The following is a 26,790-nucleotide window of genomic DNA, read 5'->3' on the forward strand; positions in this document are numbered from 1 at the left end:
ACATCCTCAGCAGGCTAAAATGTATTGAATAAATATGTAAAGAGATATTTAAAAACTGTTTATGGGAGCGGCTTGCTAGACAGAGGAAGGTGAAGAAGACGGACCACCACTGGCATTTTCCTGTCCTGGAAGAGAGCTCAAGAAGTAACGCTTGGCTAATGTACAGTGATTTCTATCACAAATAATTCATATATTTTTAAAACTACTCTTTTTTCTTGTTCTTCAACTTATCATAATGCAATTAATATTCAAATCCCCAGAGTTCTTCCCTCCACAAACACAGCTACTGCGTTGCCAAACAAAACATACCACAAACAGTTACTCCTCATCTCAGTTTTTATAACCTTAAAATATAAATATGCCTAGTAGACTGGCCGGTCTTAGAGTGTTGTTGGGGAGATCAAATAAGGTGATTTCTACTAACGTGCCTTTAAGGAGGATAAAAGCGCTATACAAATGTGAGGTATCAGGCATATCAATGCATTACCTAGATTTACCAAACACAAAACAAAGCATGGGAGGGTTCCTGGCAGGCCTCTGGCTCCTCCATAACCCTCATGTTCTTTTCCTTGCAATCATTTCAGAAAACCAGATGTTTGTTTGCCAAGTTTCTCTGCAGCAAAGGGGCAGGCCCTCTCTACATTCAAATTGGCTGAAGTTGGTGTTTCTAGCTGTTGAAACTTCGAAAATAATGGGGGAAAATGCCAAAAATAATCCAAAAAGCAGACAGGCACATTTTAGAGACTGGAGCCCTAAGATGGAAAAAGGTAGCAGGATGAACAAGTATAGGGTTAATGGTTTTCATATGATTTCATTCAAGCCACAACAATGACAAATCCTAAAGATATAAACTTCTGAGAGTGAGTATTCTTTCAGAATTAGCACACAGAGCTCCTATTAGCAATATTTTATAGTGCTCGAAATATCTCCCCAAAGGAAAACGCTGCAGAAAAAACAAAGTTCTTCATTGGTAGGGCTGTGCTGGTATGCCATGTATACAAGCTGTTTCTTGTATAGTCTCTTTAAAATAAAAAGACTGTAGAAGAAACATACTCTTTCTTCTATAGTCTCTTTATTTTTAAAAAATGGCAAAAACTTAAATAAAACATGGATGGAGCAATAAGAAGTACACTGAAGTTCTTAAATGCCCTTCTTTTTAAATCCCCACCCCAATTACGTCCCTCCCTTGAGGATATTTACAATCCGCTATGACACATGCTCTGTACCTTCTTGGTTCAAGGAAAACACACCTACAGCATTTCAAATTAACTACTGACCCTTACTCTCACACTATAAACAAACCCTTTTCACAATCTCAATTGCATTGTGTCCACATTGATTAAAGCTTGAAGCCTGGTGACCTCATGTGGTGTTAACTTCTCCCATGCACCAACAGCATTCCGCCTTTCTACTCAATTACCCCCTTTGGTGCCAGAGGATCGCTACCCAATGAACACATACAATGGACTTCTGCTTCATTACACTAACCAACAGCAGGATAGAAATAAGCAGAAGAGGAATAAACAAGCTAATTTATCATGAGGACAGAGCAATCTTTCACCAGTCTCACCATGGAAAACTTCAGTGGTTAACGGGAACATCAATAGTCTGGGGGGTGATGTTTATGATCTTACAGATTATGGACAAAACCACAACAGAACCCCAAACTGACTAAAGAATTCTGCAGATTAGCAGGTGTGAACAAATGCACACAAAACCCATGCCTTAAAACTCCGGGGTCCTACATAAAACCTACTCAGTAATTATTTTGGGAAGCACAACCCTGGGCTTTGGATAACGTGAGCTGACACTCTGGTAATTTGCCCCAAGTGTTCAACCTAACCATGGGGCCCCTCTTATTTATCTTTGACAAGGTGGTCAGGAGGGACCCAGCCTCTTTGTGAGAGGGGTCTGGTGCCCTCCCTCCCCCGCTTCATTAGGCATGGCAAGGGCACAGCGGTTGATTAAATTAACAACTTTGGAGGGCTTCAGTCCCAGTTCCCAGACATTAGCACCATCATCCAGAACAAATTAAAAGTCTCACAGCAATTAAGCAGATTTTGAAAATGAATTTCCCATGGTTCAATGGCTCAACCACAATCTTGAGTTAAGTATCAGAGAAGAGTATTGAAGGAAGAGAAGAGGAACTGACTGCCGAATTTCCAAAGCAAACACACCACTGGTAGAAGCAGCATACACAATAAACTTCTGAGCCTCTGCTAAGTAGGCTTATACATTTCTTTGATAGCAAATTGGAAATATTCAGTCACAGAAGTGGAAGGAATAAAACATTAACATGGAATGGTTATATCAAAATGGTACTTTTTTTTCCTTTGTTTTTATTTCATTTAACGTTATTGTATTCTTGTTCAAAAATATAAATTGATATTGAGAGGGGACAAAAAATACCTACTTCCAGTCATGGGCTTTTAACTTCAAACAAGAAATTGTACGTCCAACTCCGGAACCGGAATCAGCTACATTTCTCTGAACCAGTACAACCAGGATCACAACAGGCAAAGACCTTGCATGCCAGCCTCCAAGGGACCCTGGGTGATTTACTTCTAAGAACTCATTTCTGGGTCAAAAGAGTAAGATTAATAATAAAATAATACTTATCACTTTCTAGGTGTGTACTCTTTGCCAGGCACCATCGTGAGGCCTTGTTATACCTGCTTCCTTCCCTGTGGGCTTACATGCCTCGCACCTCCGCCTGGCTCTGCTTGCAAGTCACAGGACTGGGTTCCTCTGAGCCCGCAGGCAAACATTTGGCACAGCTTGGGAGCAGGAACCTGGAGGAGTCCTGAAGGAACGTGCGAATGAATCCATTCCCACTCACCCGATCTATAAGCTGAATACAGTGGAATGCAGAGGTAGTTACCTGAATGAATTATGTTTTCCTGTCAAGGCCATTTAGAAAAGCTGACATCATAAATACATTACTGGTCTCTAAGTACAACTGTAAGTAAATCGACAAAATTCTTAGAAGGATAACTTTGAGAGATTAGTTTTCCACCTTTAAAAGTTTATAGAAAATTAAACTATGTGGGTCTTCTTAAAAAAAAAAAAAAAGCCCCTTCAAAATAGCCCTCCTGGAACAGAAGAAACGCACCGTAAATCTCAAAATTTGCATTACCAACAGTTCCATTTGGATATTCAGAATTTGGAAATATGTGTACTTCTGTGTGTTCCCTTCCTCCCACTAAACTCTACCTGGTACAGACAACCAGCCACAGTCAATTCTCTGCCTTTATGGCCAAAAAGGGACGAAAATATATAGCCCAGATATAATAATAATCAGCATAACAGTAGGCATTCGTAATGAAACTCTCCACTAGTGGTCACAAAGCTCAGTTCAAATCTTATTTCTCACTACGCCGTCCTTGGGCCTTAGTTTCCATCACATAATAGAAAAAGGTCTCTTTCCAACTCCAAAATTGTGCCATTGTATAAATGTAAGCATGTGTATTACGATTGTAGAACAATCTTTTATGTTCAAGTGAATAATAAAAACCCTCCCCTATTTAAATAATAATAGCCTGAAATATAATGTTATAAAACTTAGGGCAGACCTCAAAGCTTTAAAGTTGAAGCATTTTAGTTGCCTCCACAATAGGTCCAAAATGCAAGGCATTTATCTCTTCGTTTCTTCAACAGATATTATTGGGTACCTACATTGCACTGATCGGTGGTAACAACCACAGATAAAGGTGAGTCAATTAGACCATCCTCGTTCTCACACAGCTTATAGTTTGACAGAGGTTATATTTTAATCATCATTTTTTGTTTAAAATTTCTTATAAAAGAGCACTAAAATTCTCGCTAATGTTTCAGAAGTGATTAACATTTTATTTTTAAAAATCATTTTTCCTCAAAGTTTGACTTTCAAAAGTCTTTGTCATTTATGTCATATCTAGAAGCAAAAAAATTTCCCAGTGGATGATGACTCCAATTTGATAATGTAAAACAGAAGTACAACTGGGTTTCGCTTTGCAGCAAGCAAAGAGGGAATAGTTTCTTCCACCTAATGAGTGATACCCATTTAAAAGTCATGCTACCTGGGCTTATCTATGCTCTAAAGAGCCATGAATACTGGCCCAGTATTTTAAAAGACGTATATTTAGATTCAGATTAAATGTTGGTTAAAAAAAAAAAAAACTAAGTTAATCACTCTAATTTACCAAATATATGAATGACATGCTTCTTGGACTATTGGCTAGCATAGATGTTGCTTAATAGGAAGGCTATCAAGCAGGGTGGCTGGGTTTCTAATTTTATCCAATCCGTTAAGAGGCAGAAATAACCTGTCATTGACCTTACAAGACACAGGTTGTCTCCAGAATAAGCAAACAAACAGACTTGAAAAGTTAATTACTACGGGAAACCTCTACTTTAGGGAAATGGCTTATATATATTAATTAATCTCACACCTATGTGCAGGCTCCCAAGAAGATGACCTGTGTTCTCTCATTTAAATCCCAAACCCCCTGTGACTCAGACATTTTTGGTTGAGGAAACTGAGGCTCACAGAATTTAAATGGTTTGTCTAGGTTAGGAAACAAGTTTGATAACAAAGAGATAAATCAAATCACTGCCATCGATCAACCATAAAACCACATTCCATCAGTTACAGAAATCCAAACACTTTGAATGGAGGGATCAAGTTTCTCAAGGATTAAGCTTCTCATTTAACACAAACTATCATATGGAAAACCTCATGCCAACACTGTGTTATTTTGTAGAGTGACTATTTCTCAAGAATCCTATAAGAATCCGACATCATAAAGAGGCAACTTTCAAAATTCCTGTAACAGTTCTGTTAAGTGGGAGGAGTTAATGTTTTTCCTTTACGGAGCTGGTTTAAGTAATCAGCCGAGGTTCTAACACAGAAATATGACGGCCTCATATCTACACTAATCCTGTCTTGGCTAAAATCCCAAACATAATGCTCATGGTTCTCCTGAATTTTCTTTCTCTTTTTCAAGAGAAAGGGGTGGGGGAGGGAAGGAAGGTACTGGAGGAGTTCTTCTGATTCTGAAAAAACAGAAACAAATGCTAATTAAAAGATGACCTTAATGCCCTTTCAGTTTAAAAATCTTCAGCGTTTACAAATTATCTTGTTTTTTTCTCTTTCATCAACTATTACCCAGAAATACCTTATTCTCATAGAGCCAAGCTCTGTCCTGTTTGGGCAAGTTCAAAGAATAGTGCCAGGGATTTAACACTGGCATGCTCATAGACCTGCAAATTCTGAAATTCAGGGGGAGATATGAATCAAAAGATGGCTGAGCTCCCACAGTCGTGTCACGGCCAAGCCCCACCCCACCCACATCCTCATATGATCCTCAAAAAGCAAAACCTTTCTGAGATGTCCTATAAGTGACAGAGGGGCCCAATGTGCAGTCTTTTCAAAACCTCAGTAAAAATCTTATCTACTTAGATAAGATGTAAAACCTGAGATGTCCTGTAAGTGACAGAGGGGCCCAATGTGCAGTCTTTTCAAAACCTCAGTAGAAATCTTATCGACTTTGCTTAGCCCAGATACCCAGGGATAAAGTAGGAGCCTGGTTCACACAAGCCAGAACTAGCTCAACAGAACAGAGAATAGAAAGGAATGTGGAGACGCGTCTTTTCTCTGTCTTTTCCACGTCTGAGGCATTCTGCTCTGGGGCAAATTACAACATAACTAAAAGCAGATAAAACACAGGAGAACTGAGTAAAAGAAACGAGACCTCAAAAAGGGGGCACTCTGCCTCGAAAGAAGGCTGGAATTCATAAAACATGGAACCCAACTTTTTTAGTGGTGATCACCTGAAGGCAAGCTTGTTAAACACAGACTTAAAAGTCAAGATTCATTTCAGCCAAATTAGATGGTGCAGAAAAATAGTGCTTCGTGACTCTGCTCAGTTTCAACAAAACGAAAGACAGAGGAGGAAGAATTTACAGTAGAATACTTGCACCACTCAAATCACAAAAATATGCTTGTTAGTCACAAAGGAGGGGCCCGCAACCTTGTAAGCCTTATTTTAGCAATGTGAATTTTCTGCTTGCAATTACCTTCAAAATGGCAGACAATGAGGAATTTTGTTGCTGCTTTTGTATGTAAATATACAGGGCTATGTGACTTTCCCCCCAAGCTCACTACAACTTCGGAATTATGCCTGCCACAAACATCCTCTGAAAGCACAAGAATTAGTCATAGATTTTTTTAGTCAAGGAAGCCTCAGACTGATAAAGTCTTAAAACCAGACATAGGACTGTGCTTTTTGGATTGGATAAGTAATGGCTATACTGCGTGGTTTTGGTGTGTGTTTTTTAAAGAGTTTTAAATGTACATTTCCCCAAGCAGGAGGAAGGGAATGTACCACGCCCTCAGCAAGCAAAGAAGGAATTTAGTTTATGTTTTTAAAATTCCGTAGTGTTCTTTAAAATCCACATAGCACAGCATAACATTCCACATAGTTCTGTTGTTCCGTAAGGGATTGGCTAAGTATATTAAGGATACAAAGGGAAGGGGTGACAAAGTTATTGCTATTTTATTTTCAAGTAACAGAAAAAAATCGATCTAGCTCTAAGAAGCACAAGTTGGGAATGTTTTGCACATTTCTGCCTTAGACAGAAATCAGATGAACTTCACGCTGAAACTCTGAGGGATATGTCTCTTTGGGGCACTGAGTGGCATTAGAAACGGAGTCCAAGCCATGGCTCTGCCTAATTGCATGAACTGAATGGCTTCCCTTTCCTGGGATTCAAATTCCTTCTAAATTAAGGTAGAACAAGATAGTCTTGAAGGCCCTTTCATCTTTGCTATTTAATACCGACAAGCTCTTCAGCTTCTATTCAGGCCAAACGCCACCCGAGTGCATGGATACAATGGATCCAAGTAGCTGTACTCATGGACAGTGACAAAATCACACAGCTTTAGGGTGGGATCAAGTATTCTATTGGCCTAGAATCTGTTGATCCTGCCTACCAAGGTGGTGAGCGGGAGTGGAGGTACCACTGATCTGTGGAACGACTTGCCTAATATCCCAGAGACCCCTGAATCCCAGGCATTCTTATTCTGAATAGAGACTTTTAATCGATTTCTGGTCTCTTCCTTTGTCCTCATGTCACCACACTTCTACAAGTCTGTTCTGCCATTGAGAGTTGGCAAATCACCCCAGCTTAGAAGTACAGACTTACAAAATGGCATAATCAAGCTCATTAACATTGTATATAATGCAAAAGTAATAGATGCTGAGTAAAAGCATGAGAGGTTCTCTTGGGATTAAATGTGCATGCTTTAGGAGAAGATTTGGACTTGTGTTCTTATTTGTTAGCTTTCTGCAATAACATTAATATCTATCAATTGGGGGTGGCTCAAAATGAAATACTTGGTTATAGCACAGGAACTAATGTTAGAGAGCAGGATGACCTCCTTGAACTTTCAAACCCAAACCAAGTAAGGTTTTGGATCATTCCCATTCCTTCTGCCTCAACAGATCTACTAATCTGCAGGTGGTAGGCAAAGTGGTGATGGCGCAAAGAAGGAAAAGAGGCCAGGCACAGTGGCTCATGCCTATAATCTCAGTATTTTGGGAAGCCGAAGCAGGTGGGTCACCTGAGGTCGGGAGTTCAAGACGAGTCTAACCAACATGGAGAAACCCTGTCTCTACTAAAAATACAAAATTAGCCAGTAGGGTGGCACATGACTGTAATTCCAGCTACTTGGGAGGTTGAGGCAGGAGAATTGCTTGAACCTAGGAAGCAGAGGTTGCAGTAAGCTGAGATCTTGCCTGGAGACTGCACTCCAGACTGGGCAACTCTGTCTCAAAAAAAAAAAAAAAAAGGAATGAATAATATATAGTATCATGTGTAAGTTTCCCCAGATCTAAGTACAGAGAGAGACAAAGAAAAGCAGGAGAGAAGGATTTGGGATTAAGCAAATGATTTCAGTGCAAAGTCCTTTGGAAATCACATCTCCGATAGGTCTGGCTCAATGAGACACTCCAACAGTGCCAAGTCCTCAAGACAGTAGATTCCAGTGATATTTAATGCTTGTAGCAATCCCCATGAGGAAAGAGGGCTCTGTTTCACATCACAGTTGAGAGAGGGAGTCAATGAGATTTTAGGACTTATTTGGGATCATTGAGGTCACAGGTTGTCTGCAGAGTCCTAGGCAAGTTTCTCTCCACTATGTGATGCTGCTTTGAGACCAGAAGCTCTCTCTTTGGGAGGGGGTCAGCCAGGACTAAGGCAGCAGTTAACTGGCCTCCAACCAACTTTCATGAGCCTGTCCTTATTAAACTAGGGCTGAAGAAAAACTGAGTCAACCATTTACAGACTGATTATCTTCTTTCTAAAGGAAAATCATAATGCCTTGCCAAAACAAATGTAATAACTAGGCCTTTTCTTTCAATTACCTCTGCTTTCTTGGAAATGTGTATCTGCAGATAAAACCTCAGAGTTAACCCAGAGAATTAACCAGATGTTTAAGAAGACCCTGTAATTCCTGTGGGCCAGCAAAGAAAGAACACCCCTTTGCCGGATTATATTATCAGAATGGAGTACTAAGGAGAACGAAGGAGCAGAAAGTTAAACCTGAAGGTCCAGGATTTAAATACGCATAGCAGATAGAAACGTTAGCTCAGTTTTGGGGCATTGGGTGGCACTGGAAGCAGGTTTTGGAAATCCAGGCACAAACCGTGTCTTTGAAAAGATAGTCTCAGAAATTTCCAGAAGCCTTCATTTTCTTTTCTTGAGTCTATATTCTACCTCCATCTTCCTATTCCATAGCCTCATTACACTCCCATTTCTTCAACAGCTACCTTCAGGACCTACTGTACATGCTAAATCCAGGGGGGCATTCAGAGGACCCATCTCCTCGACAGATTTCCCATTACAACTCTCAGCCATCTTTTGCTGTACGCAACAATTTCCTTTTGGGAGTGTTGGCATATAATTTTCTCAGGTTCAGCCCTCCCTAGAATGGCCCAGAAGCACTGGTCAATATTTACAATGGCTGGTGTAGGAGGTTCTTATGTCTTAGGAGTTGAGATCCCTTGTTTAGGAAGTAACTAGTCCAATGATCAGTTACCACGCAGTGATGGAAGTGCGTGGTTTGGGGAAGGGGTGGAAGCAAAAAAAAAAAAAAAAAAAAGCTTTCATCTTCTATTGAATCTGTGTAGAATCAGTTTCATCACACTCACCCCTTTGTTTCCCTTAGAAATAGAAAGGACAATGGGAGAAGAGTGGCATTAGGCTTAAGAGCATAGCTTAGGATTCAATCAAGGACTGTGGGCTTGAGTCTTAGCCCTCTCATTTACTTACCCTGCACTCTTATTTACTATCTCTTCGACCTCAGAAAAGGTCCTTAAATGAGCCTTAGATTCACGTGAAAATTGAAGAAAGTAAAATACTTGCTTCTTTGCGATGATGTGAGCATTAAGTGAATCTTTACATGTGAAATGCTTTCTGCAGTCCCCCAGTCTTCCAATATGATTACTGCTTTTGCTCCCCTATAAGATTTAATGAGGGCTAGAATGTGGGGGGTGGGGGAGGAGAGGCAGTAGTAAGAGACTACAGAAATTTAGTATTTTTAAATTATAAATTATACACCATTATTTTGTTTTATTTAGCCATCCTTTTAGATTCGCCCTTTTACGAAAAGTTAGAAAACACTACAGTTTGAGATCATTAAGTTTGAGAATTGGCATGCCTCAAGCTCCTTGTCTCCACTCTCCTCCTCTCCGTCCTACATCCCCATGTGGGCACTTTCTCTGGAACTGTTCAGAGCAGTCACATTTATTATGCCACCATCGCAGCCCTTCAGAGAAAAAGTAAGAATTAAATGAAACAGTCACGATCATTTCATGTCTTGATGCTCCCTGTGCCCTATTACTTCTCAGGGTCTCTATCAAAATCGAGGACTGCAAATCTTTCAATAGAGAAAATCTCTTAGCATATTTTCCAAAGAACAAAATGTACCTACTCCTGCTGTCAGGGTGGCTATTTGCAGGAGTCTCTGGTTTAAAATGCTCTCGTTATTATGCATGGGTGTGCATATAAACAAAAATTCTCCATAGGGGAAAAGAATTTTCAACTTTCAGTAAGAGGCTCTTTTCTCAATTCCTCCGCCATCGCTGCCAACCCACACACTCTAAAAACCTCTCCAACCTCCACTGATTCTTTCTTTCCTCTCCTTTGAGCAAATCCAGGCTTACTGTATAACTACATGTATGTTAAAATCACAAACTAGAGAAAATAAAACTGAGCATTCTTCCTGAAAGTAGCAAAATCTCAAACATTTGATGGTTAACAAACTTGGCTGCTTAGTCAACTGGATGATTCATACAATTACGGGACTGGTTAGAACTTGACATAGAATTGGTTGGACTGGCACAGGCAAACTTTTCAAGACATGTCCTCCCTCAGCCTTGGCAAGGCACTGTTTGGGTCTGTGCAGCTGCACTCCATTTCATTAATCTTCACATTTGATATATTTTCCTTTTGATGTTAGCTGGTTATAAAAATGAGAAATCAGTTTTAGTGCTATTCATCTTGTTTCCCTACATTTGGACCATTTTTATTTAGGCCTAAAAGTCAAGGTTTTGAGAAAAGTGGGAAGATCACCTAATGGTTGATAATCCAGGCTCTGATGTCAGATTGACTGGAGTTCAATCCTAGCTTTGACCATAAGTAGCTAGGTAACCTTGTGCAATTTTACTAGGTCTTTCTGCACCTCAGTTCCCTTACATATAAAATGGGTACAAAAATGCCAATTTGGCAAGGTTTTGTATGGATGAATTTAGACAGGTTTGAGCACATATTGCACATTCAGCACATGTTAAACATATCATTTTATTAATATATCTATTTCAAGATAAAATAATTAATTGATGGTATAATTAGTAGGGCTTCTAATTTCATACATTCTTGAATACCCAATAAATAAGTGAAAATTATCTTGATGCTAGAAAACTACATCCTAGGAAATCTTTTGCTGTAAATTGAGATGAAGAAGGGCTCTTTTCTATCCACAGTTCCCCTAGTTTACTCAAGCTCCAAGTCTTGTCTTTACTAACCCCGCCTCAGCATACAGCCCTATCCTGGACACACAGTACACACTAATAGATATTTTGCAAATCAGGCAAGTAACACAGAGGAGCTTTAAACTAAGGACATTTACATAATTTCAACAGATTCTAAATTCTAAATCTCCATAGAAACACCTTTAAGAGGAAGATAAGGTAATAATCTTTCTGCAGTTTATATGGATTTAAAACTTTAAAGGTCAAATTATTGCAAAACGTCATGTAGGCAGGGAAGGCCTTAAATCTCAATCTGGGTTTCAGGCAGGGAACCTGAAAACCTCACAAAGCCACACGTAACACTATTAGCTCAAGGAAATGTTTCTCATTGTAACAGGAAAAGGGAAAGTTTGAACAGAAGTCTAGACAGGCTGTCCTGAAAGAACAATCAGCTGAAAGAGCAATTAGAGACTGTTAGCACGAGCATGATTGCACTGCAAGAACCAAATAGTTTTGTTTTTTTTTTTTTAACTTGAATATTGTAATTAATTTCAATTGCTAAAAGAATTTCACTTTTTTAAAAAAGACTAACTTTTAAGATTGCACAGTATTCCTACAAACCACATTAGATACTTCCAGTAGGTAACAAAGAGGAAGACAATGAAATTTTATGAAATAAAAAGCAGAATCAAATACAGAAAAATATGGCCCAATATCAACCAAAAACCAATTGATTAGTACTTTTTCAGATTCTCACCAGATACTCAAATATTGAAAGATTACAACTATTGCATCATTGACACATTAAAATAAATCCAACAAGCTTAAAGTCTAATAAATTGGGGAGCAAACACATATACTCTGCATAACTGTAGTTTTATTTAATTTCTTAAAATTCTGCAACTTCCAAATAAATAACAGCAGTAGAAACAAAAACTCACATAAATGGGTCACAGTAAAGACCAGTTGCCTCCACTTAAACAATACTAGCACAATCATGTGGGCTCTATCATTGAAAGAAGTAGATAATCCATGCACAATTTGAGAAAATTGATGACATATGTGTATATGTTATATCTTATAGAGTATACATTACATTCTCAGCATTAAAGAGGCCACTCACATAAGTTACCTTTTCAAAGAAACAGTGATCTTCCCTAAAGAAATAATAATTGGTGATTTGTTGATACTTATTTGGAGTTTATATTTGGAATACTCTCATTTATGGGTATGCTTAAAACAGTGCAACAATTTTCTATTCATCCAGTTCTGATCTTCATACTCTTAATAGTTTTAGAACAGCTGGGAACAGTGACCTGCTTTTTCAACCATTATATTCCCAAAACATGACTAATTTGAAGATGAGCACATTGCACATAATGGGCCAGGGATTCAAGTTCATGATTTTTAGTCTGCACTCTCTTTTCAGGGTACATGGTCTCCTTCCTCTCCCTGCTTCCACCACCCCCAAAGCTGCCTTTTCAGGAGCTAAATTCACCAAACATGAAATCAAAGGAAAATTATTTTTTTAAGTTTTCTGCAGGCTTATTTTTAAGGAGAATAAAGATTAAGTTATATTTTAAAAAATATTTTTTCCTTCAGGGGTTATTGCATTTTTAAATAATTTCTAAATATTTGGAATGTATTTAGATGCATGTAGAATACTAGATGTATCAGATATATGGTTTCATAGTGCCTCAAAGTTTTTACAGAATCATGATATAAAGCAGTGAATTTATAAATACCCCAAGTTCTACTATGTAAGATATTGCTTTCAGGGCCTTTTGGCAAAATCCCATTAAAGGTTTAACTTAGAGCTGAAACCTTTTTTTTTTTTTTTTTTTTTTTTTTTTTTTTTTTTTTTTTTTTTGCTTATATGCAAAAAAAAAAAAAAGCAAACAAAAAAAAATTTTTTTGGGTAAGAAGGACATTGAAATAGGAGAATATATAAGCTGGCTAAACCAAAGCCAGTCCCTCGAGGCTATTTGCTTTTATAAATTTACTTTATCAAATCTAGAAGGCTGCAACCAAACAACAGTCTAAATGTCATGTCCAATTCTCTAAGTACTAAGAGAGTTACAGTTCAGTTTTAGAACTGAAAGCGACCTTAAACTCTTCCCTCTACCAATGAGGAGCCTGAAGCCTGCTGGTTAACTCACTGGCCTGGTCACTTTGGGGCTCATGGATTGTCACTGTTTTTTTTGTGTGTGGGGGGGTGTTTTTGTGCTGTATATTTGTGTGTGTGGTACATGTGGTACTTACACCCTTACAAGCAAGAGGTTTGTCATTTATAATCTCTTCTTCCTAAGTTGCTCTGTTTACTCTCATCAGCAAAAAGAGCGATCCAAAAGAGAAATATATTCTGGCCAGTACAAAAGGAAAGTTTCCTTTTCGGACTTGGCCTACTGCAGATATATTAGAGACACTTCACACCCAGGACAACTGACTTCTTAAGTGGCAGTGACAATGAGCTGTGGAGGAGTTCTCTTCTCACTGGAGAGAGCAGAGGAGGTTTTTGAACTTTACCTTGACTTTCCAGCCTACAAACTGTTCCTTCAGCTACTGTTTCCGCTTGCCTACTTTGTTGATATTCTTTCCATAGTTTCCCCTGTTTTCCAGTTTAGGGAAATTTGGTGGGAATATATATCATTTGTATTTTGTTGATATTTATTTCCCATGTTTGGGCCCTTCCCAAGGTTTTAGATTTGTTTCAGAGCAAAAAAAAAAAAAAAAATTACTTTCTAAGTTTAAGAGGAAAGGCTAAGTCACTGTTCAGCGTGGGCTGGCTCTGATCTGAACTGGAGACGCGGCCTTTGCAACTGAGGAAGGAGAGGAGGTAAGCAGTAAACTTACACAGTTTCCTCCAAGAAGCGTTATACATAGATATTTTTCAAGGAAATTGTAATAAAGCAGTTTATTAATTGAGGGTAATCTAGTTAAGTTAGCACCTGCCACGGACTTTTTGAGGTTGTTGTCATTAAACAAATTCTCTGGGAAAAACAATCTTTGGCACTACTTACTCCAGACAAACCCTGCTTGGAACAAACAAGTGTTCTGACCCTGTAGTAACTGTAATGTCCACCAGCCACTCAGGAGTGCCCTTAGGGCTACTCGTCATTGGTAGGATCCCAGAAATTCTGCTAGTTCCAGAAGTCCCCTAGGAAGCCTACATCATGGATAATGGGCTCTGCAAAGCTAGGAGATCAGCCTTAGAAAAAGGAAAAACACACCAACAAAAACCAGGAAACTATGTGTAATGGTTTGCTGCTTGTGCAAAAACCTCAAAGAGGATGAAGGTCAGACAGGGATAATAGGCCAATTTAATTCTGAAAGCACAAGGTGCAAGAAATTTTAATTATGGTCTGCCGCTGAAATCACACAAGATCCAATGGCATCTAACTGCAACTGCTCATCAAGGGAGACAAGAGGTGTAATTGTAACCGCTGCATAATCACTGTGAGGGCACAGGGAAGGCTGCCTTCAGCTCCCAGCAGAGAAGGTATTAAGAGCCTCGAAAAATCCAATACGGGGAAACATGGAGATTGCATGTAGCCAAACAGGAGCTCCTAACACAAAAGCCAAACCGTGTGTGTATATGTGTGTTTGTGTATGTGTGTGTGCCTCTGTGTGTGTGCGCGCGCGCTGAGGGTTTCAGAAATAAAAATATCAAGCTGTTTGACCCACACTGGAGATACGAGATTGGAAAACTCTGAACCCCTTTCTGCTTTGTGGATAAATGCTGACAGAGAAAAAAGCACTGTCTCCTTTAGGAATTTCTCTCCTTGTTGAAGCTTCACCCACTCTCCTTTGTTTAAGACAATTGGCTTGGATGTTACCGTGATTTACAGTAGCAAACTCCCTTTAATTTGTTCCCATCAAACCCAAGTCTGGAGACAAAACGCACGCACACGACTCGAGGTGCCCAAGCCTGCGCAGCTCTGGCAGCGACGCTGCCCGCGCCCGGCGGGCGTTTCCCCCGCACCCCACATCGCGTGGGCGCCCGCAAAAGCACTCGGGGAGAAACCCCTCGTGGACTCTCCACTCCGCAAAGTTTAACAAAGCCGTGAAGTAAGGAGACCGAACCTCCCATCCGTGCCCGCTGCAAAGTTGGCATTGAAGTTCGTGCCGGGATGTCCCAAATCTTGAGGGGGTGGGGGGCGCGAATGTGCAAAGAGCCGGGAGGATGCATGAAGACCGGGACACAGCGAGGGGAAGGGAGTTTTTCCGAGTGGACGGTCCGTGAGGCAGTTTTCTTCACCGGAAGCCTGTTTGACTCAGAGAGGTCCGGGAGGTGCACGCCAAGGGAGGTCTCCCGGGGCGGCACAGCCGCCGGGGGGCCAGGGGGCTGTCACCTGCGGGGGGCTGGAGTGGGGGCGGGGGACGCTCTCCTAAGTGCCAAGGGAGGACGAGGAATCCAGAGTCGCCGGCTCTCGGGGCTCTAAGAAGTGGGGGGAGGGAGATTCGCGAGTGGGCAGGAGGCCAAAAGCAACACCTTTCGGATACGTTTTTCCCCTCCGACCTTTCCAACTTCCCGCGGCGCTGGTCAAGGACTCCCTCCCACCCCACCCCGCCTCCCGGCCCACAATTAGGACCTGTCCACGGCAGAGCGTGGGGTGGAGGGCGGCGGGGAAACAGGGCGCGAAGGTCGGGACCCCAAAATGCAAAAACCCTCAGCCCCTAGCGAAGACGACCAAATGCATTCACACCACGCGAGTATCAGAGCCGTGTAACAGAGCTCCGGGTCTGCGCCGGGCGCAGTGCCTCGACTCTTCTGTTGTTCCTAATAAAGTCGATTACGTTGCCCTCCCGGAGCTGATTGGAAGGGAACGGAGAGGAAAAGGGGGGGAACGCGGGAAAAAGCGGGGGTGGGGGGGCGGCGAGCAATCAACTTTGTAACCCAGTGCTTCCTCGCGCGATCCGTCGCCATGCTTCAGATTCCCACCCCCGCCGCCCCCCTCTTGCCTTTCAAGTGGATACTGAAACTAGGCCAAAACTTTTTCCCCTCCTTTTCTCTTAGCCACTAGACTGGATTGTGCCCCACGGAGCCCCATGGAGCTCTGCTTTCTTAAGCACAATAGCCGGACTAATTAGATCATAGAAGCAAGGCAGTGATACTGTAACAAGTAGCCCAAGAGGCAAAGAGGGAAGGGGCCCGAAAAGACAGAAAGGGGGAAAAGTTTGCAGCTCTCGCACTTACCAATCAAGCCTCCCACCAGAAAGGCGATGATTTGGAACACGAGCAGAATCCCACCAACAATGCACAGCTTCTTGGTGCTCATGTTTTCTATAATTGCCCCAGCCATTTTTGCGCCCCCCCTTTTTCTTTTCTCCTTGAAATAAATGTTTTAGGGTGTGCTTTTTGCTCCCTTCTCTCACACAGTCCCTCCTCCCTCGCCTCCTTGCTGGGCGCTGCAAAACTTCAGAGGTGCTGGAGCGCGGCGAGGATGGGACCGGGACGGAAGGCGCCCGCACGGATTCCCCGGGCGCAGCCGGCTCGGGATCCCCCAATGCCCGGAGCTGTGATTGTGGCCGCTCCGCCGCCTGTGGACGCTTAAAGGAGCAGGGAAGCGGATCACATGACGCCGCCTCCCTCCCTTTCTTCCTCCCTCCCTCTCGCGCTTCCTCCCTCCCTCCCTCCCTCTCTTCCTCTACCCCTTGCCCGCCAGTTCGGGGCTCAGAGCTCCAGCGGGTGCTGGCGCCCCGCTCCCAATTCTGGCCTGCAGCCTGTCCCGCCAAGGGCTGGTGCCATTTGGGGGTTGCTGTGGATGTGAAGCGGGTTCCCCCTGCCCAGCCTCTCACATGTTTCCTTTTCTGGTTTCCGAAGTGCGGGATTTATATCAGCGGTGGACCGCCTTGCAGACCTTTAACTTAGGCGTTGACTTTAGGAAACGGTCCCCACCCCACCCCCAGCTGCTAGAACTCTCTTTAGGAAAGAGGAGGAGTTTTTTTTTTTTTTTTTTAAAGGACCAATAGATGCCTAAGTCAAAACATAAGAGATGCGGAATAAAGTCTCAGCTCGACTTCCTTCTACCAGGTTCCCAGCCTCGGTTATTGGGCACACACCCAGCTAAATTCCCCACGGCGCCCCTTGAGGAATCTTGCGCTCCAGCCAAATCAGACCACTGTTCATTACTCCAGCGCATGGACTTCAACCGCCTTAACCCTGGCTATTGCCTTAAAGAGAACATGTTCTACTCCAACAATTTAAAACCCTGATCCCAAACCAATTAGTCTAAGAAATCTTTCTAATTTTCCACACCACCTCCATGCAGAATCTCTGGGAACTGAACCCCTCCAATCCTATGTTTACATTTTTACCTCCTGTTGTAAGGATTTGTGTCCACGTTTATCTCCACCACTGAGCTGTAAACTCCTGGGGAATAGGGACCAACTTTTTTTGTTCTTTGTACCCCCCTTGGTGCCTAACAAAATTCTAGCTCAAGTAGGTGCCCGGGGAAACTTTTGTGGAATGAAGTGAATGTGAAGGCAAGCCCACAGTTTGCATTTCAAAAGCCTAAAGAGAGCTTAGTTGGTTTGGAGGGTACACATATTAGGTTACAATGTTTGTTGTCTCTTTGTGAGAGATCATATATTTATATTTATACTTAACTTCCATAAAAAAAGAGGGCGAGCCCCCCCCCCCCCACCCGCGCCCCCGACCCCACAGAGATTTTCTGCTCTATGAAGATTACATTTCTGGGCCTGGTTTTTCCATGTTTCATAAACTGAACCACTTGGCCAATACAACTCACCTTACTCAATAGACCCTTGGTTTGGTCAATACCCCACCCTGCTCCCCACATGCTCATTTTCCACCAGCACTACTCACACACCTGGTTTCTTGTCGCTCCCTCCTTACACACCTTCTTCATGCCAAGAGACTATTTTTCTCAGTCCTCTCTCCTGCTCTACTCCATTCCTGAATTTTCATTGCCCTTATAGAACACGTCGTGCACAAGTTACGCTTTATAGAAGTGTTTATTTCTAGTCTCCGAGTAGAACAGACCACTTTTCAAGGACAAGCACCAAAATTTGTGCTACAAAACTCCATCTCTTCAGCATCAAATAGTTCTTAACAGTTCTGAGGATATACAATCATGTGTCACATAAGGATGTTTCAGTCAACAACAGACCGTGTATATGACAGTAGTGCTATAAGATTATAATATATTCTTACAGTACCTTTTCTATAGACATATTTAGATACACAGAGTACTCACTATTGCATTACAGTTGTCTATAGCGTTCAGTATAGTAACATGCTGCACAAGTTTGTAGTGTAGGAACGGTCAGCCACATGGTGCAGCCGAGATGTGTAGTAGGCTATATTGCCTAGGTTCATGTAAGTTCCCTCAATGACATTTGTGCAATGCCAAATCACCTAACAACACATTCTCAGAAGGTATTCCCATCATTAAGCAAAGCATGACTGTGGTTGCTGTTTACCTGTTCTCTCATTCAACTCTTTGTCCCAGTCACTTACTGAGCCCTTAACATGTTCCAGGCTTGCTTTCTTAAGCACTCAAGGATACCAAGATATCAGATACTTGCACCTGCCCTAAAGGAACCCCAGTCCAATTGTTATTCACTGGATAGTAATTAATTACCTCTACTTTGGCAAACACCAGGTACTATCAGAAAGGATGAAGCGGACAGAACTGTTGTCCTTCCGATGTCCTTCAGTTAAGAGTACTCAGCATGCCTTGGAGTATCATGTTCTGAGCCCAGCACTTATAAGCTTCCATTTATCTTTTCTAAAAATCGTTTGTTTTCCCATAAATATCCTTCTCCTGTTAAGATAGTATATACACTCCAAATTCTATTAACAGCTGCCTTCTTGAGTGATTATGAATGCCCACATACATTTGATATATGTGAACAAAAATCTGTCTTTTGCCTTGCTAGTCTGTCTTTTGTCAGTTGAATCCACAGACCCCCAAGCACTATCCATAAAAGGGTAAAGAAAAAGAGTGTTTTTTTTTTTAATTTTTTTTTTTTTTTTTGGTTCATGTCTTTTATTAATCAGTTACTTGTCTTCTGGTTTGTTGAAGCAGTAAGTCGGACAACATTTGCCACAATAATGTCTGTCAAAGTGGCTTGCCATAAACACTCCAGCACCACATTCATCAGAAGGGCACTCTCGACGAAGGCGACTAATTTTGCCATTCTCATCCACCTTATAATATTTCAGAACAACCAGCTTCACCTTCTTTCTCTTGTGCTTATTCTTCTTGGGAGTGGTGTAAGACTTCTTCCTTTTCTTAGCACCACCACGAAGTCTCAGCACAAGATGAAGAGTAGACTCCTTCTGAATGTTGTAGTCAGACAAAGTACGTCCATCTTCCAGTTGCTTGCCAGCAAAGATCAGTGTTTGCTGATCAGGAGGAATTTCTTCCTCATCCTGGATCTTGGCCTTTACATTTTCTATCGTATCCGAGGGTTCAGCCTCGAGAGTGATAGTCTTCCCCGTAAGGATTTTCACGAAAATCTGCATTTTGGTGGTGGCCCCACCTGAGGCGCAGACGGCAGATCGAAAAGGCTTTTTAAAAAATTTTTGAGACAGGGTCTCATTCTGTCGCTCAGGCTGGAGTGCAGTGGCATGATCTTGACTCACTGCAACCTCTACTTCCTGAGCTCAAGCAATTCTCCTGCCTCAGCCTCCCGAGTAGCTGGGATTACAAGTGCCCATCACCACGCCTGTCTGATTTTTGTATTTTTAGTAGAGACAGGGTTTTGCCATTGCTGACCAGGCTGGTCTCGAACTCCTGACCTCAGGTGATCCACCCATCTCTGCCTGCCAAAGTGATGGGATTACAAGCATGAGCCATCACACCTGGCCTCCATGCACTTCAAATATAAATTGGATCCACAAAAAAATGTCTGGAGTGGTAGAATTGATTTATTCAGATTAGTGAATTCCTTGACTTCGTTTTTAATCAGCTGCTGCAATACACCCCACACCCTCTGCTCCCAAATGCATATCTACAGAGTAGCTGGCCTAACTCCTTTAAGTTTCAGTTTTCTCATCTGGAAATGAGAGCCTTGAAATAAGATGCTGGTTCTCCACCAATATCATCCTCTGCTATAAAAGAGTATTTATTATGTAATCATTTTAATTAAAAAGAGATCTTTCTAATGGCTAATCAATGCTTCTGTCATGAGATTGCCAGTAATGCCCAACTGAGTGGGATGTAGACACCTGTGGTATCCATCACCATGGGCTGCTTTAAAAATAATATAATTTGTATCATGTCTTTTTAAACATTAAAAGTGACTGTTGAATCTTTAGTTCCCAAGCGGACAACAAAGATGTGTAGAAAAGAGCCTGAGAGTTAGAGTCAGCTGGATCTGGGTTGGAACCCTGATCCCAGCTCTGGCCCTTGTTTCCCGTGATCACAGGCTGTTACAGTTACTTACTGACTCTGTGGCTTCACAAACCAACTCTGAGGCTTCTGTAAAGCCTTCACTCTTTACAGAATAGATTCCTCTTCTGTAAAATGGGAATAATAATAGTACTATTTCATGGTATTCTTGCAAGATATGAATATTTATTATTATATTTAGGAAACTAAAGGAAATCAAGAATCTTGTGTTTAAAAACTAGTAAATAAAACTGATGACTGATTAGTTATTGCTCAGCTCTAAAATTTTTATCGTATTGTGATTACTTTTTGAAGCATATATTAGGAGACATCTAGGTGGTTAATTTTATTTGACAAGTGTATTAATAAGGACAACATCTAGTATTGAACTTTGGCAATACTCAGTGGTTTTTGACATAGAAACATCTGTTATAAAAACTTCCAACTACCAAGGAAATGTTTGTTTTGAGTCATTGTCATTAGGTAGATTATCCCAGAGATTGCAGTGATCCAAGGGCAAATTCAACTCTGTCAACAAAAACTGATAATTTTAGGCCAGGCATGATGACTCATGTCTGTAATCTCAGCACTTTGGGAGACTAAGGCCGGTGGATCACAAAGTCAGGAGTTCAAGACCAGCGTGGCCAACATGGTGAAATCCCATCTCTACCGAAAATACAAAAATTAGCCAGATGTGGTAGCACATGCTTATAATCCCAGCTACTCAGGAGACTGAGGCAGGAGACTCACTTGAAGCCAGGAGGCGAAAGTTGCAGTGAGCCGAGATCGTGCCACTGCACTCCAGCCTGAGCAACAGAGCAAGACTCTGTCTCAAAAGAAAAACAACAACAACAAAACAAACGAACAAACTGAACATTTCAACTCCATTCCACTAGATTTTTTTTTTTTTTTTTTTTTTGAGACGGAGTTTCGCTCTTGTTACCCAGGCTGGAGTGCAATGGCGCAATCTCGGCTCACCGCAACCTCCGCCTCCTGGGTTCAGGCAATTCTCCTGCCTCAGCCTCCTGAGTAGCTGGGATTATAGGCACACGCCACAATGCCCAGCTAATTTTTTTTTTGTATTTTTAGTAGAGACGGGGTTTCACCATGTTGACCAGGTTGGTCTCGATCTCTCGACCTTGTGATCCACCCGCCTCGGCCTCCCAAAGTGCTGGGATTACAGGCTTGAGCCACTGCGCCCGGCCTCCACTAGATTTTAAATTAGGTATTCTGATTTATTCATCATTTTATTCAGAGTGTTTGAGATATGGAAGGTCATAGTGATGTTCCATGCATATGTATTGAATAGATGAATAAATGCATGAATGAAGGAATGAATGGATGTCTAACTGAAGATAAAGATAACTCTTCCCCACCCTCAATTCCTATACATAATTTACTGTCTATATTCCTACCTGGCCCCTATATACCAGGCTGCGTTTTGCACATGTATCTATATATGTGATGTGTTGTTACCCCAATTGGCTTACAAATTCCTTCAACACAAGGAGAGTGTGATCTGAGCCTTTGTGTGCCTCACAGTCCTAGCAAAGCACCTTGCACAGAGGAGGGCTCAGATTCTGGAGTTGAGAAAGCCTCCTTTGGAAGCCAAGAGCAGGATATTATTATTGGCATTGCAGTAAATGTAATGTAGAGATCTAAAAGAATTGAATACATCTCCTTAAACACCTAATTTACTTCCCAGAGGGACTTAACAAGAGCAATAATCCTACTCTGAGTCTTCTCATTCTCATAAATAGCTTTTATCCGTAAATGGCATCCCTATGGCTCCACGGTTGTTGGTATTTTCTTGTAATTGGGGCCTGTGAATGTGAGCAAGCACTGTGGGTTCACACTCTATTATTCAGTGTCAGTTTTCACCACACACACACACACACGCACACACACATAGACACACAACTTATCTTAAAATGCCTTTTTCCCCCAAACAAAACCAGCCCCCCTTCTTTTTCTGTGGACCTCATTGTCTTATTTCGTAAGGAAATGCAAGACCTTTCTTAATGCTTCCTTTTACACAATAAACGTGGGTAGGAACTATTCAGAAAACCAGTACTTCAACCTGATATTCAATTGCTTAATACATACCCCATTTCCCCCTCCCATTTTGCATCCCCACCTCCTCTGCAGATCCTCATTTCACCTTCTCTTTTATATTCCACAGACAGTTCACTCATTAGGCTTATTCCGTCACACCTTTATGGCTTGCTAGCTGTGTAAATAAATGTGGGGAAACCACTTTTCTTATTTCTTACAACGAATAAATAATACCAGTCTTATGGGCTGTGGTAATCATTCAACAAAGTAAGAAGTGCCTAGCACAGTGCCTGACACTAAGTGGCTGCTCAACAAATATTGCATGTTATAGGGGAGGCGGATTCTGTTCCCAGATAGCAAAACAAAACAAACTATAAAACCCCTAATTATAGTCCCTCTTATAAAATTGCTTCTTTGAACCCAGGCAACCTGGAAGGGCAGGTAAGAAACTGTATAGGTTTCCAGAGGCCTCTAGTGGGAGGCAATGGACAGTGTGAAGTAGCCAGCCATTTCTCAGGCTTGAAAGAAGCTGCAGCAGAGAGTTGCGAAGCTCCAGCGTTCAAGTCTTTGAGATCACCTGTGCTGGCTGCCTGGCGCAGAGGTGGGAAAACGGCTTTTCCTTTTTCCAATATCTTCTTTTCTTTCTTTCTTTCTTTTTTTTTTTTTTTTTTTGAGTGGAGTTTCACTCTTGTTGTCCAGACTGGAGTGCAGTGGTGCAGTGTTTGCTCACCACAACCTCTGCCTCCCAGGTTCAAGTGATTCTCCTGCCTCAGCCTCCTAAGTAGCTGGGATTACAGGCTTTTGTGCCACCACACCCAGGTATTGCCAGCTTTTTATAGTATAAGCCAAATGGGGGCTAAGCTGACTGCTCCTTCATGTATGTCATGACGGCTCATCTTCCCCACATCTCCCTAGTCATGCTCACAAGTTCCTCAACATCTGCACCTGTCTGTACAGAGAGGCCATAGGTGAAAAACCCGGGAAGGCCAAGAAACGCCTACCCTGGATGGTAGTTCCTGTGATATCCAGACAACACCCAGCACCATGGCAGACTCGACATACACATTTTTTTGATGGATAATAATGAATGAATAAGTGCCAGTCTCTGGCTATCCAGTGCTTTGGGAAGACCATAGGTGGCCAATGGCAGGAAGGGAAGCTCAGGCTTAACCTCAGCCCTTAGTCTAGATGTGGTAAGAATAGATGCTGACTCAAGCCAGAGCCCAATCTTTATCCCCACTCCAGATTAACTCAAAGCCATCACTAAGTAGCTCAGCATGATGGACAATGTACCATAAAAACAGCCTAGGATGCCTATACGTAACGTGGAAAAGCAAAGGTTGCATGAGGATAATATACAGGAAAATCAAGGACCTCTCCTACTTTGCATTAGTGAAAAGAACCTGGAATGGCTGGGAGTGAGGGCATCATTCCTCAAACATCAAATACAGTGGAAGCTAATAGCTTCTATGAACAATGCCACTAATTATAGCAATAACAACAATGAGAACTTATGTTGACTACTTTCTATGTACCAAGCACTCTTCTAAATGCTTTGCCTATGTTCTCTGCATTAATCCATACAACAATCCTGTAAGGCAGGCATTAGTTTCATCATTTTAAAAAGAGGAAAGCTATTTCAGAGAAGTTAAGGAATATTCCCTTGGCCACCCTGCTAGCAAGCCAGGAAGCTGAGATTTTAAATTAGATGCAGCACGCCATTTATTTATCCAATCACCAAATATTTATTGAGCCAGAAACCGATCTAGATGCTGGGGAAGAGCAGTGAGCACAACAAAGGCCTTGTCCTCATGGAGCTACATTGGAAAGCCTGCATCAGAGGCTTCATTCTTATCTCCTTTGTGCCAGCTGCACCCTTTGAACCCACCGAAAGAAAGAAACCCAAGAAAGAAACCTGCAGAGCTGTAGAAGTGAGTAGAAATCAAGTCTTTAGTATTCCTGGGTGCCTTGCTCCCGCTTGCTCCCTGAAACACTCAAGATACTGGTGGAGAAGCCCCCTTTCCTGCCAGTCTTGAGATAGGCATTGTTTTAATGTTTTTTGTCTGCTCCTCTCTTCATATGTTCAACTCTGTTCTCTTCCTTAGTACCTAACTCCCACTCAGAGCAAATCTCCTCCCATTAAGCCTTACATTTTTACAATCTGTGTTTGCTAGTGTTTGCTGCTAAGGGCTTTTCCAATTTGAAGATCAATTTTCAAGTCAAATGACTCATGAGAGTGATTGTTAAGCCTAATTCTAGAGTGTTTTGAGGACATTCTTAATGTGCATTAAGCAAAAAACATGTAGTGCATAAAATTAATTTCGTCTTAGATTATCTGCAAATTGAGTCTTATAATATTTTTGTTTATTTTGTTGTCGTGATGTGAATCCCCAGTAAAGACCCTCTTTGCCCAAGAGTTTGAGTTGTTTTCTGAATACTATTCACATTAAGGCAACAACGTATAAGGGCAAACATTTTCCTACTTCTGATATATGTTGCTATAGTTTGGCTTGTCTGACCCCTTCAAATCTCACACGGAAATCTGATCCCCAAGGTTGGAGGTGAGGTCTAATGGGAGATGTTAGGATGAGGAGGTGCATTTCTCTTGAGTAGATTAATGCCCTTCCTGGGAGTGGGTGGCGAGTGAGTTCTCACTCTGTTGGTTCCCAGGAGAGCTGGTGTTACTTCCTTGCTCACCATAGGATCTCTGTAAATGCCAGCTCTCCTTTGCCTTTCCCCATAAGTGGAAACAGTCTGGGGCTGTCACCAGATTCCCAGTCTTCTGGCCAGCAGAATTATGAGCCAAATAAACCTTTTTTTAAAAAAAAATTAATTACCCAGTCTACCTATAGAATGGGAGGAAATTTTTGCAAACTATGTGTCTCACAAAGGTGTAATATTCAGCATCTATAAGGAACTTAAGCAAATTTACAAGTAAAAAAACTTTGTTAAAAAAGTGGGCAAAGGACATGAACAGACAATTTTCAAAGACATACATGCAGCCAACAAGCGTATGAGAAAAAGTTCAACATCACTGATCATTAGAGAAATGAAAATAAAAACCACAATGAGATACCATCTCACACCAGTCAGAATGGCTATTATTAAAAAAAAAAAAAAAAAAAAAAAAAAAAAAAAGACAGACACTGGCAAAGTTAAAGAGAAAAAGGAGTGTTTATATACTGTTGGGGGGAATGCAAATTAGTTCAACCATCTGGTGTGGCTGATTCTTCAAAGACCTAAAGACAGAACTTCCATTTGACTTAGCAATCCCATTACTGGATATATGCCTGAAGAAATACAATCATTGTACCATGAAGACACATGCGCATGTATATTGACTGTAGCACTATTCACAATAGCAATGAAATGGAATCAACCTAAATGCCAATCAATTGTGGACTAGATAAAATGTGGTACATATACACCATGGAATACTATGCAGCCACAACAAAGAACAAGATCATATTCTTTGCAAGAACATGGATGGAACTGGTGGCCATTATGCTTTGCAAACTAACGCAGGAACAGAACACTAAAGAAATATCTCATGTTCTTACTAACGAGTGGGAGCTAAATGATAAGAACACATGGATACATAGAGAGGAACAATACATACTGGGGCCTATCAGAGGTGGAAGGTGGGAGGAGGGAGAGGACCAGGAAAAATAACTAACAGGTGGGCTTAATGCCTGGGTGATGACATAACCTGTACAACAAACCCCTGTGACATGAGTTGACGTATGTAACAAACCTGCACAGGTACCCCCTGAACTTAAAATAAAAGTTAAATTAAAAAGAATAATAATAGGGCCGGGCGCGGTGGCTCAAGCTTGTAATCCCAGCACTTTGGGAGGCCGAGGCTGGTGGATCACGAGGTCGAGAGATCGAGACCATCCTGGTCAACATGGTGAAACCCCGTCTCTACTAAAAATACAAAAAATTAGCTGGGCATGGTGGCACGTGCCTGTAATCCCAGCTACTCAGGAGGCTGAGGCAGGAGAATTGCCTGAACCCAGGAAGCGGAGGTTGCAGTGAGCCGAGACCGCGCCACTGCACTCCAGCCTGAGTAACAAGAGCGAAACTCCGTCTCAAAAAAAAAAAAAAAAAAAAGAATAATAGTAAAAAATAAACAGAGGGCCGGGTGCGGTGGCTCAAGCCTGTAATCCCAGCACTTTGGGAGGCCGAGGCGGGTGGATCACGAGGTCGAGAGATCGAGACCATCCTGGTCAACATGGCGAAACCCCGTCTCTACTAAAAATACAAAAAACTAGGAGGGCATGGTGGCACGTGCCTGTAATCCCAGCTACTCAGGAGGCTGAGGCAGGAGAATTGCCTGAGCCCAGGAGGCGGAGGTTGCG

The 26,790-nt window shown here is 41.7% G+C and overlaps 2 protein-coding genes across 3 annotated transcripts in view; both read right to left on the minus strand.

The window, feature by feature from the left end:
• Window positions 1-16,570, minus strand: part of WLS (Wnt ligand secretion mediator) — a 127,293-nt gene extending 110,723 nt beyond the window's left edge. The window contains exon 1 of one of the 2 annotated variants that reach the window (XM_039473620.2): window positions 16,210-16,570. In XM_039473620.2, the coding sequence (XP_039329554.1) occupies window positions 16,210-16,315 (106 nt within the window). In that variant the 5' untranslated portion in view covers window positions 16,316-16,570. The remainder of the gene's footprint in view (window positions 1-16,209) is intronic. The other variant, XM_003921430.4, reaches the window with a different exon arrangement.
• A 2,468-nt stretch (window positions 16,571-19,038) lies between these two features.
• LOC101044558 (ubiquitin-ribosomal protein eS31 fusion protein-like) lies at window positions 19,039-19,506 on the minus strand. Its single transcript, XM_039474275.1, has one exon. It carries the CDS (start codon window positions 19,504-19,506, stop codon window positions 19,039-19,041), a length of 468 nt encoding a protein of 155 aa, XP_039330209.1.
• Window positions 19,507-26,790: the final 7,284 nt, after the last annotated feature.

This window comes from Saimiri boliviensis, chromosome 11, assembly GCF_048565385.1.
Source record: "Saimiri boliviensis isolate mSaiBol1 chromosome 11, mSaiBol1.pri, whole genome shotgun sequence".
In the NCBI taxonomy this organism is placed as follows: domain Eukaryota; kingdom Metazoa; phylum Chordata; class Mammalia; order Primates; family Cebidae; genus Saimiri; species Saimiri boliviensis.